The sequence below is a fragment of the Arachis hypogaea genome, chromosome 19 (genome assembly GCF_003086295.3).
Source record: "Arachis hypogaea cultivar Tifrunner chromosome 19, arahy.Tifrunner.gnm2.J5K5, whole genome shotgun sequence".
Lineage (NCBI taxonomy): Eukaryota > Viridiplantae > Streptophyta > Magnoliopsida > Fabales > Fabaceae > Arachis > Arachis hypogaea.
The window spans coordinates 11,444,176-11,457,511 of record NC_092054.1 but is presented as its reverse complement, the minus strand read 5'-3'; the positions used below and the strand labels follow the sequence as shown (position 1 = coordinate 11,457,511).

General features: G+C 35.6%; 2 protein-coding genes across 2 annotated transcripts; one reads left to right on the top strand and one right to left on the bottom strand.

Moving 5' to 3' along the window:
• Positions 1-4,572: 4,572 nt before the first annotated feature.
• LOC112776067 (uncharacterized) lies at positions 4,573-7,337 on the bottom strand. Its single transcript, XM_025820037.3, has 2 exons — positions 6,795-7,337; positions 4,573-6,685 (listed from the first exon to the last, which is right to left on the bottom strand). Exons 1-2 carry the CDS (start codon positions 7,144-7,146, stop codon positions 4,818-4,820), a joined length of 2,220 nt encoding a protein of 739 aa, XP_025675822.3. The 5' UTR covers positions 7,147-7,337; the 3' UTR covers positions 4,573-4,817.
• Positions 7,024-10,363, top strand: LOC112777896 (uncharacterized). Its single transcript, XM_029295551.2, has 3 exons — positions 7,024-7,156; positions 7,679-9,262; positions 9,361-10,363. Exons 2-3 carry the CDS (start codon positions 8,062-8,064, stop codon positions 10,152-10,154), a joined length of 1,995 nt encoding a protein of 664 aa, XP_029151384.1. The 5' UTR covers positions 7,024-7,156; positions 7,679-8,061; the 3' UTR covers positions 10,155-10,363.
• The last annotated feature ends 2,973 nt before the right edge of the window (positions 10,364-13,336 follow it).

Sequence of the window (13,336 nt, the reverse complement as noted above, 5' to 3'; positions counted from 1 at the left end):
TCCCACCACTCGGGGTAGCCTACGATTTTGAAACAGGTCTCCTTGGTGTGCTTCCTCATCCCGCAATGAGTACAAAGGAGGTGACTTTTATCTTCCTTCTCTCGTTGTGATGAACGCCGGCCGGCTGTTTCTGAGCGATTCCATCTCGGTCCCTGTCCCTGTTTGTTCCTCGCGACTAAACCGATTCCAACCTCCCCTAATGATGTGCTCCCTTCGCTGCTGGTGGTAGGCTTCAGGATCTGAAGTCGGGCCGCCTCCCTCCGGACGGCAGCGTAGGCAGACTCTACTGAAGGGGTCTTTTCTTGCATCAAAAGGTCCCTTCTAATAGCTTCAAATTTCTCATCAATCCCTGTTAGGAACTGATATAGTCTCTGCTCTTGTTTGATTTTGTTGAAAATTGCAATATCTGTAGTGCACTGCATAGGGTTAGGTTGCCTCCTGTCAATGGCCATCCAAATGGCTTGTAATTTGTTCCAGAAATCCTCTAGGGTGTCTTGTCCCTGCTTCTGTGTGTTTGCTTTTCGATGTAAATCATAGATTTGCACCGGATCTGTCCCGCTTCCATAGGTGGTAGCCAATCCTTCCCATAGAGCCTTTGCGGTAGGAAACTGAGAGACATTGTTCATTAAATTTGTCTCGATATTCTGAATAATCCAAGTAAAGACTGCTTGGTCTGCCTGTTCCCATTGTTCATATGCGGGTTCTGTCTCCTCTGGTGCCGGAAGAACACCTGTCAAGTGACTTTTTTTTCCTCTACCACCAATAGCTTTCTTCATAAGGGTTGCCCATAATGGATAATTGTCTCCATTTAATTTGAAACCAATTGACAGATTGTCAAGATTGGCCTGTGTTTGCTGAATTCCTAGACCATTACGAAGCATATTTGCAATTTGCAAGGTTAGCTCATCAGTGATGGTCGAGGAATTATTCTTATTTCTGTTGTTGCTAGTTTCGTCATCTGAGGATGACATTTTTTTTTGGGTGTTTGAAGGGATATTGGAACAATGTTGTTGTTTTTGCTGAGTGCCCAGGATCTAACACTGCTCTGATACCATCTTGCGATGGTATCGAGGATTAGGATAAGTAAAACAACAGAGGAATAGAGAGAGTAGGATCAGAAAAGTCTTTTTTTTGGTTATTTTCTTATTTGGTTACAATAGCTCTCTTAATATAGAGTAATTAGGAAACTAAATATAGAAATAATCCTAATTGATTACATTTGATTTTCCTTGATTTTCTCTTATACCCAATGATTTGTTCTTTAATTAGAATATTCTAACAGATATTCTAACACCAGTGTCATCTTTCTCATCTACTTCTCCTTCTTTGATTCTTCTCTCTCGCCGCCTCTCTCTTTCTCTCTTCTTGTTGTTATGCTTCTCTCTCTCTTCAACGACGGCGTCTGCGCTGATGTTGTCCTCTCCTCCCATCCTCCCCCACTCCCCAAAGCAACTACAATAACAATAAGCAACATCTCAGTAACTCCTACCTTCCTCCAAACGTCCCAAAATAGACCTTACGTCTCACCCTCTTCGTCTTAGCCACATCAATAATCAGTAATAATCAGCAATTTCATAATTTCTCATTATGCTTTTTTTAATAATCTAATAAAAATAGAATCCAAAAAAAAAAGAATGACAAAGAGAGTAGCTAGAGAGAGAGAGCTCCTCACCGCCCTAGAGAGAGAGAAAGTTCGCTGCTGGCTTACTGCGAAAGAGGAGAGTAAGGCGCTGCAAGATAGGTTTCTGACAGCGATGGAGTGGCAACGAGCAAGCAACGACAACGATGGCGAATATAAGAGAAAATAACGAGAGACTGCTGCAAAAGTGAAGAGGGGCGGCGAGCAAGCAGCAATGGCGACAACGAGATTCTGCCGTTAAAGACAAAGAAAAAGTGGCGTGGGTTGATGAGTAACTGTTCTGTGTGTTGGAGAAGTAAAAGTGAGAAGAAGAGAGAAGAAAAAGAGAGCGGGGAGTGAGGTGTGAGAGTGCGAGACAAAGAAGACTGGAAGATAGCAGCCATGAATTTAGAGTGAGAGTGAAGAGAGTGAAGCGTAAGCTCTTTCCGAGAAGTTTGGGGGAGGGAGGGAGTGAGGGAGAATGAAGGAGAAGCAGAAGAAAGGTGTAACGAAATTCGTTTAACAGCTCAACTAACTCTATTAAGGAATATATTTTTATTTATGGCGGATATTTTTGTAGTGTTTTTTGATATTTTAAGTATATTTTTGTTATTAATGAAAGTGGAGGTTATTCGAGGACAGAATTAATAATTTACTCTTATAAATTTATCCTTGGCAAAATCATTTTCTTTATATACTCGACTATCTTTTACATTTCAAATATTAAGTTTTTGGTATTATAAGAATTGATTTGAAAATCACACATTTCTTTGTAATAATAAAAATATGAGAATTGAAATTTTTAAATGAATTAAAATTATTCAATTTTAAGCGTTTCAAAAAAAAATTGTATTGTTGAGTGAATTCTAATTTTTATTTTAAATAAACTCTACAAATTTTTAAAATTCTCATATCAATACTTTTATATAAACAAATAATTTGATATAGGAATTGGTAGTAAAATAAAAATTTAAAGACTAATTTAGTGATTAAAATTTATTGAGGACTAAAATATTTAATTTAAAATTTTCAAGGACTAATTTAAAATATTATTCTTAATTTGAATATAAAAATATCGAAAAACAAATATTTTTAATGTAAAAGACAAAAATGAGAGTTAGTGTTGATTCCAATATAAAACAAAAATAAAGAAAAAATTACTCCCGAAAATTTGTCTTTCAATATTTGGTAAAAAATATAGTGATGTATCAATTTTTTTAGTAAATTGTAAACACTTATATGCAATTGCTTTTATATGAAAATAATTATTAAGAATCATTAAATAATTTAAAATATTTAATTAAAGAAAAAGTATATGGAACAAGAACTATATTAATTTATATTAATAATTAATTTTAAATTTTTTAAATTCAAAATTTAAAAAATTTAAAATTAATTAAATAAACCTAATTGAAACCTATAAAAACCTTCTTCTTCTCTCTCACCGTCAGGCCCTCTCCGCCTTCCCACCGCAACTCACTCCTCTTCTATCACCGACATCTGGCTCGTCGAATTTGCTACCGTCGACAAGAACTGCTTTCCTTTCGTGAACCAGATGTGTTACCGGAGCCATATTGATGTTGTTGTGGTGATTGCACAGTGAAAAATAGCTGAGAAATATGAGAGATTTGTGTGGTGTTGGTGTTGCTTTGATGGATAACAGAATAAGAGAATAGAGAAGGGTGCGATAGGCAAGAATGAATCGAATGGGTTGGGTCTTGTTTGGGGCGGTGAGACGAAGAGAGAGTTCGGGTTCGAGGTCGGTGAGATCAGGCTGTGGCCTATGGGAGCAGAATGCGTTGGGGTTCTCTACGCTGCTCTATATGTTCCACCATACTCTCTATGCCTATACCTTTTTTATTTTTAAATTTTTTTGGTTAAAAATTGGATACGCCAAGCTAATCATCTTAAATTCATATGAAATCGTTCTCTGCGTTTTGGGATATTAGGTGCCATTTTGATGATTAAAGAGACTGCAAATTACACAATTATAGAAATATAAAAAAAACATTCATTTAATATGAAAAAAAAAATCCTAATACTTAACGAAAGAAATATCCAGTTATATTTAGCAAAAATAATTAAATATCTATAAAATTTAAAAAAATATGATTCTTAAAGAAATAGAGACATTCATATTTGCAATACAAAAAAATTCGAAAAATATATAAAAGAACATCCATTTGACTGATTTTTTGCTAATACCCTTTTGGTTCTTACCATTGTTGTTAATTAAATTAAGGTGGAAACTCGGTGAAAAACAATAATTAAAGACAAAGTTGTCACCTTTTCGGTGACCAGGGTCTGCAACTCGTTGGGTACGAGTTCCATGCATGGCTCCCGTGACTCTGCTTCCAACGCAAAAACCCATATTATTCCGTAAATCACATCCCAAAAACCCACTTTAATATGCACACAAAAACACACACACTCTCAAGCAAACCACAAACCCTACCCAGTGGCCAGTGCCTGTGTCGCACCCACTACTCCGACGCCTCACTGGGCTCACTCAGTAGTCCGGCCCGGCAGCTGATCGCACGAGCAAGGGCTTTCAGTGTGACAGCGAACCTAAGGTGAGGCAGAACTCCAGCGAGGTTCTGTACCTTTTTCATTTTTTCTATATCAAGCTTCTGTTACTTTAGATGCTAAAATTTTGCAATTATTCGGATGGAACGATCAGTAAACAACAATTAAATTATTGTGGATGTTAATATTGTGGATTTTTTTATGTTATAGTTCAGGAATTTTGGATGCTATGGTACATTTGTGTTGTAACATTCTCGTTTTGAAACCATTTTTCTTGGTGCTACAGGTTTTTTGTTTGAGTTGAACTTAGATGATAAAGAAAACAGTTGCACCCAGAGAGGAAAGGGGCAGCGGTCAAACAATCATCAACAAAGATGTCTGGTAAGCCAAAAACTAACGAGGACTTTTCTTGCGATATAGATACAGGATTTTGAAATTGAGAAAATTTTGATGATTATAAGTTATAACTTATTATAAACACATGCTACTACAAATTTAGATTTCTACTTTTGGATGCATGAATGTAATAGGCCGTTATTACATTGATTGAATTTGATCAGAGTAAAAAAATATCAATTGAATTAAAAGAAACCATAACAGCGGAGCTATGCTGGATTCTTTCTAACATTAGGTGCGTGTGTGATAAACATTTAGAAAATATTTTTGTGGACACCTAAAAAGTAGTGTTATTTTGCATATGCATCAAAAGCCAATATTCAATGGTGGTACTTTGGCTAAAGTCCACGGTGGGAATCTTTTCTGCCAGCAATTCTATAATCTTCTTTGTGCGTCCAAGCATTTCAACTGCATCTCTAACGCTATCCTCTCTCTCTTCAACAGTGCTGTTGGAGCACTTGGCCGATATAGCATAGGGTAAGTTAGTGAGACATGCACCCAATATATCAGATATCGTTCCTGTTAGTTCTTCAAACAATATCTCACTCCTAAGATCTTCAATCCTTCCATAATTTAATAAAACAGTTTGGCTTATTCTATACATTGCATTAGATGCCAATACTTCAATGGGCCATGATGAAGGTGGTTCTCTATTGCATATGTCTCTATACTTGGCCTTATACTTGCCATACCTGTTCTTTGCATCTTCACCTAGTGTCTCCAATGTCTCTCTGGGGCTTTTACTTTGATGGGAGAGCTTATAAAGGTCCACATCTAACCACTTACCATATAGATCAACTCCGTGCCACATAGTTTCCGCTGCCCTCTTGACTTTGATCAATTTCCCTTCTTTGTCAATGTTACACTCTATGAACTTCACATAGTAGAGCCCTTCACTTAGAGCTCCTATGAACTTCTCCACTGAAAGCATGTCCATGTTTGGAAGTGCCATTATTATGCTTCCTAGTGTCACCAGAGGAAGTGCCCAACCATATGGTGTAGTTTCCTCATCGTGCAAAGAGGAAACTTGGTCATTGTCAAATGTTGTCACCCTCTTAAATCCTTCCAAGATAGAACTCTTCTCCATTATTAGTTCAATGACATGTTTTGGCTCCTTTTTCTCTCCTACATGAAACAATTGATTAGTTGTTTTGTGAATGTCTTTCATCATCACCTCAACTAATTCTTCCTCTCCTTCAAGATGTAGAATAAAACGCCTTAGATCCGGGCCAGACTGTGGCTCTGTTCCTGAGCTAGTACTTGATACATTACTGCAACAATCACGAGCTGCTAACATAAAGTACAAGAGGACTATTGAAATGAACTGGGTCACTTTGTTGATCAGCACAATCCCTTTCTGCAGCTTAATTAATAACTGAAACAAAAGCACTTTTGCATCATGGGCTTTCTTTCTGAGCCACTTGTTATGAATTTGAAAGCCAAGAGGCCTTTCTTTAATTAGAAATAGACTTTCAGTCCAGTACTGTTCTACACGGAATCTCCTATTTGTATTGTTGCTCCCAAGTCTCAAAGCTTGCCTCATATATCTTAGAGCCTTGAACCATCTAACTGTAGGAGCAATAGTTCCTACTACCACTGCAGCGAACTGAACTATGAGATTTAAAAAAATGGACCATTTGTAGTCGCTACCATTATTAACGCAGTCGCCATAATAATCTAACAAGAAATACCGAAGAGTCATAGCCTCTAGTAATGTCAATGTACTAAGAAGACAATAGGCACCGGATGTAGCACATGTTACTGACCTTGCAAGGACAATTTGGGGGCTGCTAGTGTGTGCCATCATCCAGTCTGCCATCAATTCACTTCCAAGATTGTTGACGACTTTACTATTTGCTCCAGCTTCCTCATCTATCTGGTTAGCGCATTCTTTCTGTGCCTCCTTGTTGATCTCATACTTAAGCTCCAAGTCACGTTTCATCTTTGAAATAGCTATGGCTGATGAGAACATGCTCAACAACAAAATGAACATGATGTATATCATAATAATATGTTCAATCAAGAAGTAATCAGAGATAACACCAGTAGCAAGTTGGATGATGATGTTGACAATCACGGTTATCACGAGTATTCCCATGGCGATAATGTTCATAGGGCTGTTGCCAATAGAAGGCATCGAATTACCTGAAATGATTAATGATCTGTATTAACTCTATAAAATATAAAGTGTGGCTAGTCCGCAAGAAAGAGCAGTTATGAGTTAACTATATGTAGAAGTCTGAAGTATATTTACCCATGATTGTGCAGATGAAGGCACTGCTACATAGTTTTGCTACCTGTTCGATATATAGTGGCATGGAGGTGGTGAGATCAACCGAGAGCTTGAGTGCAACAGCGATCACTGTCAAGGAAGTGGCGTTAAGGCAGAAGTAGTTGCAAGGGAACCAGAGCTTGCTGCTGCGGAAAGCTTGAAAGAGATCAGCAGACATTGCAAAGAGACAGGCTAGGGATGCTACGGCTATGTATGCCCCAATCACTGGCATAGGTTTGCCGAACTTGTCATTGCTGGGGAACTCACCCTCGGAATCGCAACCATATGTGCTGGCTATTCTATTAATATCATACCCAGCAAAGCTAACTTGCATCTTTGAAGGAGTAATACTATGATACTTCTTGTCTTTTTGGATCGGACAACTCCTTATGTTTGCTTGCTGGGATACTTTATATCAATGCCGTAGCACCTGATTTAGTTTATGGCTACAAAATGATGACCTTTTCTGATGCATTTGTCGAAGACCAATGACTTTGGATTTTAAGGATTTTCCAATTTTTCATTAACTTCCCACAATATTCTGCCCTATATTATTTAATATTTGCTTATGCAAAAAAATATTATTAAATTATGCATTATACTGTTTATACTAATATTCTATTCTATTCTATTCATAACTTGGTTTTATTAGCTTTATTCTTACTAGTGTTGCTTGTTAATTTATTTATTTTTTAGTTAATTCCTGTTTTGTTTCTAATATATTTATTTTACTTTTGTGTCCTATTTTGCAACAGTTGCACATGTTTTAAACAAATGGTCACAACAAAGAATGAGAATTTAGATATTTTATAAAATGCTAATAAATCACACCGTATAACATAAAACTTAAAATTTCTGGATGACAGGTAGCTGTTGCTATTTATGACGATGGCGATCATACACAAGCAGGAAGCCACCCCTATTGACTCCATATGAACCACTGGATAAGCAAGTTGACCAGGGAAGACTTGATCAAAGCTGCATTGATATTATTTTGAAAAGATACAGAGGTGGATTTTAACCATACAACACACTCGGCCTTTTTTGGTAGTGAAAGTACATGTTGAAGACTTGGTAAACTTCTTGGAGCCAACAAAATGACTGGCTTTAATGTTTCAAAGAATTTCAAGTCAAAGATGAAAAGGTCACTCAGTGTTGTGATGCCCGCAACTTATTTGAGAACCAAAGTTTCAAAAGTGATGTGAGGTAGATAGAAGAAGGTATATCACATTTGAGCGAGAGTAAAAAAATGGATAGCCCTGTAAGTGTCAAGGTATATTACCATGGTAAGGTTTTACTACAGACACCGGAAGGAGTTCAATTTGTATGTCGGAATCCATGTACTTTTGCTGTCCCTTTCACGATTTCTTTTGAAGAACTTAACGGGGCAATTTGTCAAAGCATAGATTCTCCAAGATCAAAGAAGGTGACAAGTATTTTGTATAGACATCCTTTATTAATATTTGGTGGGTTTATACAATTTCAGACAATGTATATTACAGATGAAGCAAGTATGCAAAAAATGTTTTCGATCTATCATCAAGTTCAATCACAAGTGTCAGTCATAGAGTTGTATGTTGAGTTTAAACAACTGCCTTTAGTGGTTGAAGAACCCGACCCAATCAAGGAATGGGAGGGGTATAACAGTGAAAGTGAAGAGGAATTTGACAGTAACTATGAAATTGTTGATTCAAATGAAGGTAGGGATCATGTTTACAGCACTAGACTTACTCTTTCTCAAAATCATTCTAAACTGAACTCAGACACCATTGCAGAAGCGATAAAGTCATTGGTTAAAGCTGACCCATCTTTAAAGATTGAAGAAGTTCAATCAAGGTTCAATTACATGATAAGTTATCGCAAAGCATGGTTGGCGAAGCAAAAGTCAATTGAGAAAGTTTTTGGTGGTTGGAAATCTTCTTATGAAGTTTTATATACATGGTTTGAAGCAATGTGTCAAAAAGAGCCATCAGCAGCTGTCGAGTTTGAAAGTATAATTCCCTACGATGGGAATAAGATTGCTCCTGATGTCCGGATATTTAATCGAGTCTTTTGGACCTTTTATCCTTGTCTTAGAGCTTTCAGACACAGTAAACCAATTGTACAGGTAGATAGCACAAACTTGTGTGGAAAATATAAAGGGACTCTATTGGTAGCAGTATCACAAGATGGCAATCAGAATATTGTGCCTATTGCCTTTGCCATTGTCGAGGGTGAGACTTCTGATGCATGGTACTTTTTTCTTAGTCGTTTGCGGAAACATGTGGTGACTCGAGATGGTGTAGGTCTTATCTCTAATCAACATGACTCTATTAAGTCAGCCATAGCTCGTAGTAATGGAGCATGGGAGCCTCCAAGAGCTTTCCATATGTTTTGCATCAGACACATAGCATCTAATTTCTTAAGAAGGTTTAAGGTGCCATCCTTACAAAAACTTGTAGTCAAAATAGGTAAATAACTTGTAGCAGTATAAAATTGTTAGTATTATGTGATGTTGATCAACTCTATGATTGATGTGTATTTGCATTGTTCTGTTGATTTTTGACAGGTTCATCCAAGACAATGCGTGAATACAATATGCGTTACCAAAAGTTACATGAGCAGGGTGAGATTTACACTGAGTGGCTTGACAAGATCCCCCGCTCACAATATGCTTTGGCTTTTGATGAAGGGTATCGCTGGGGTTGTATGACTACGAATTTAGTTGAGTGCATCAATTCGGTTTTGAAGGGAGTGCGCAATCTTCCTGTCACAGCACTTGTTAAGGAAACATTTAACAGACTAAATGAGTTGTTTACTAGGAAGAGGGCTGAGGCTGAGGCTCAAATGAATGTTGGACATGTATTCTCTGAATTTGTGATAACCAAACTTCAAGCATATCAGCGCGCAGCAGGAAATATCCAAGTTAATTGTTTAGATATGCAGAATGAGATTTTTGAGGTTCGTGAGATCCCCATCGGTGTGGAGTATAGAGTGAATCTACGTCAGTGTCGTTGTGATTGTGGTGATTTTCAGGTAGATCGAATTCCGTGTCTTCATGTCTTTGCTACTTGTGCGAACCAACACTTAGATTGGCAAGTCTATGTTAACGAGGTATATAGGTTGGATGAAATCCGAAAGGTATATAGAGCTAGGTTTAGGCCATTGGGAGACCCAACAACATGGCCTGTTTATCAAGGACCAAGGATGATTCCTAATCCAACCTTTAAGCGAGTGTGCATAGGCCATCCAAAAAAACCACGACGTTGCAGGATTTGTGGAGGCAACGGTCATAGATGCAGTAGATGCCCTCAAGATGTTGGTTCAAGTAGAGGAGGCTCAGTAGCCTCAGCTCCATATTGATAATGGTTTATGTTGGTGTATTATGTGCACTGATTAGTCTATCTATTGTGTGTTGGTTTACTTAGTGCATGGATTTGATTTATGGATCTTCTTTATTATTGCGTTGGTTTAGTGAATGTATGGATTGGTTTATGTATCTACTTTTATTGACAATTAAGTGACAAAACAAAGAGTCACTTCTGAATCATACATAATCCACAAATTCAAAATCCTCTACATGGTTGAATTAATTATAGGATAACAATTACAAAACCAAAAAACAAGAAGCTACTTGTTCATTTTTTCCTTCGCATTTTAGGCATTCTTTTTGCACATTTTTAAGAATTGCTGTTTTAATTGCTAATATGTTATATCTGTTCTGCCTTCAGCCCTTCAGCGTGATGAATTAATCTTGAGATCATAGTCCTTACCTCAAATATCTGGAGTTAAGGCAATATCTCCACCAACAGTTGCAACACATGCATATAAATTACTTGTGTATATTAGTTCACATCACTAGCAACAAACAAGAACAAAAAATCAACTCTAATAACAATAATTATAAAAAGCACAACCATCAACCCTGCTCAATCATAATGCCCACTCACAACAATAACAAATCAACTATGCTAATAAAAAGGAAATATGAGGCTTGAGGTGGTTGTGGTTATGACCGTGGTTATGATTGATAGTGACTGGTCAAAAGGAATGCTTATTGTATTGCTGCAAAACACCAGGAGACAACTACAAACATTCGTCATATGTTGTGTTGTACCAACTCATGTAAATCTCAGATGCTTGATAAGTATCAATAGGAGGCTCCAACAAGGATGTGAGAATATCAATTAGTCTAGATAATTATCCACTCAGAATGTGCGACGACCCAATTCAATTTTTTTTAGACCGATCAACTGATCAAGACATTGTTATACTCTTTGATTGACCTGCAACTTCCTGTTGATGTCACTTGATACCCTCAAAACAAGAAAAAAAAAAACTATTATAGAGTGAAATCTAATTTTTGCTAAACAAGTTTGGAGAATGTTTTTTTTTTTTGGTGACTAGTTTGGAGAATGTTTAAAATTCTTATATTAATTTCCTATATATAAGCAAACAATCTGATAGAGTGATTGATTTGTCCAACAAAATAAAAATTTATGGATTAATTTAGTGATTAAAATTTGTTGAGAATTAAAATATCTAACTAAAAAATTTTCAAGAATTTAAGATATTATTCTTAATTTTAATACAAAATTTATTAAAAGATCAATACTTTTAGTTTAGTATAAAAAAAGTTAGTTAATATTAACTAAAAAAAAAAAGTATTTACTCCCTAAAATTTTTTCCTTCGATATTTGACTAATTTGTTAATAGGTTTAATTACTCTGTTTGTTCCTATAGTTTCGTGAAATTTTTAATTAGGTCTCTGTACTTTTTTTTTTTTTAATTGAGTCCTTGCACCAATTTTTTTTTAATTGGGTTCTTACACTTTTTTTCTTTTATTTGAGTTCCTGTACCAATTTTTTTTTAGTTGGGTCCCTATAAAATTAAACCAATTACGGTTAAGAGGGACCTAATTGAAAAAAAAATTTGGTGTAGAGACCCAATTAAAAGGAAAAAATGTATAAGGACCTAATTAAAAATTTTATAAAACTATAAGGACCAACAGAATAATTAAACTTTTTAATATTAGTTAAAGATGTGTGTTACACTAGATTATTTGACTTCACGTAAGTCTTACTTTGTTATGATTTTTTTTTTTTTACCTTTTAGAAGATAATTTTGCCTAAAAAAATTTAATTAGTTTAGAAGAAAACACCATTGATATTTTTATTAAAAATATATTTTTTAATTTGAAAATTGCTAAAAAGCATTGCCGTTTTGTTTTTTTTTTTAATATTTTGTAAAGTATTAAAATAGAAAGCGGCGATTTCTTTATCTTTTAAAAATTATGAAAATAAAAACGGCGTGGCTATTTTGTTATTTTAACAAATTTAAAAATTTAAAAATGGTGACACTTCACAATTCGATACAACATATATAATAGGTCATTTTTAATAGTAAATAATTAGTATTTTTACTCGTAATAACATTATGAGAATATACATTTTTTAAAATTATAGTCCACTTTGTTCTAACAGTATATGATGAGTTTGAAAAACTCTAAATTAATATTTGTGATGACTAAACATTATTAAAATTAATTAATTACAAAATTATTAATCTGATTTTCATTCAATATATATTGATTAAATAATTTTGTTACAGGTTTTAATATTGGGCCGAAAACAAATTTCTGGTGCAAACCCAATTACTTTCAGCCTTTGGTTTTGATAATATATGATGAATATGGCTGATTTGATTCTTTATGTTACTTGGGCCCAAATGATTTTGATTGCTCTAAGCCCAAGTGTGTTACATGCTTTCCCATTTGCTCATTGCTTGATCCAAATTTCATCAGGAAAGCAAATGTTATTATTGGGCCAGAAATTTAATGATTATTGCAACCAAGCCCAATTCCATTTAAGATGATAATTCCTTATGCTTTGTCCGAATCCATGAAGCAAAGAAAAACAAAGCCTCAAATGCTTCCAACGGATTCCATTACACTTCCTGAAAAGATTTCAAAGTTAATTTAAACATTGGGAACATAAGCAAGTGAGAGAAGATTGATTTGACTAAAGGCATCATTGCTACACGCCACACTAAGGGAAGCAAAAGCAAGCTATTTTTCAATTAATTAGTTTAACCACTATGAAATGCTTTTCTTCAGATTCTCTTTTCTCTCTCATTCTTTCTTCTTCTTCGGTCATTGTCCAAGAAACAATGGAAGCTATGTTCAACTATCAAAAGAAAGAAGGAGCTGCATGCATCAAGACCATCAAGCTAATGATGGCAAGAAAACATACTAAAATAAAAATGAGCTGTGGCTAAGATTGTCACCAAACATGGATAGATTTGGTGAGGTAATCTTGGGTTCTTTATGCTCAAAAAGGAAGAAGAAGATCTCGGCCAGCAAGGGGAGATTCTTGGAGGAGATGGCTTGTCTTTGATTCTGCTCAACCACCACAGGAAGTAGTTAGAGTGGCAAAGTGATGGTAGAGGCAGAAATTGAAGCAGATGAAGTCATCATCATCATGAAGCATCAAGGGCTAGAAATCTATCTTGAAGAGCAAGCCAATGATGGAGAGCTCGGATTGATG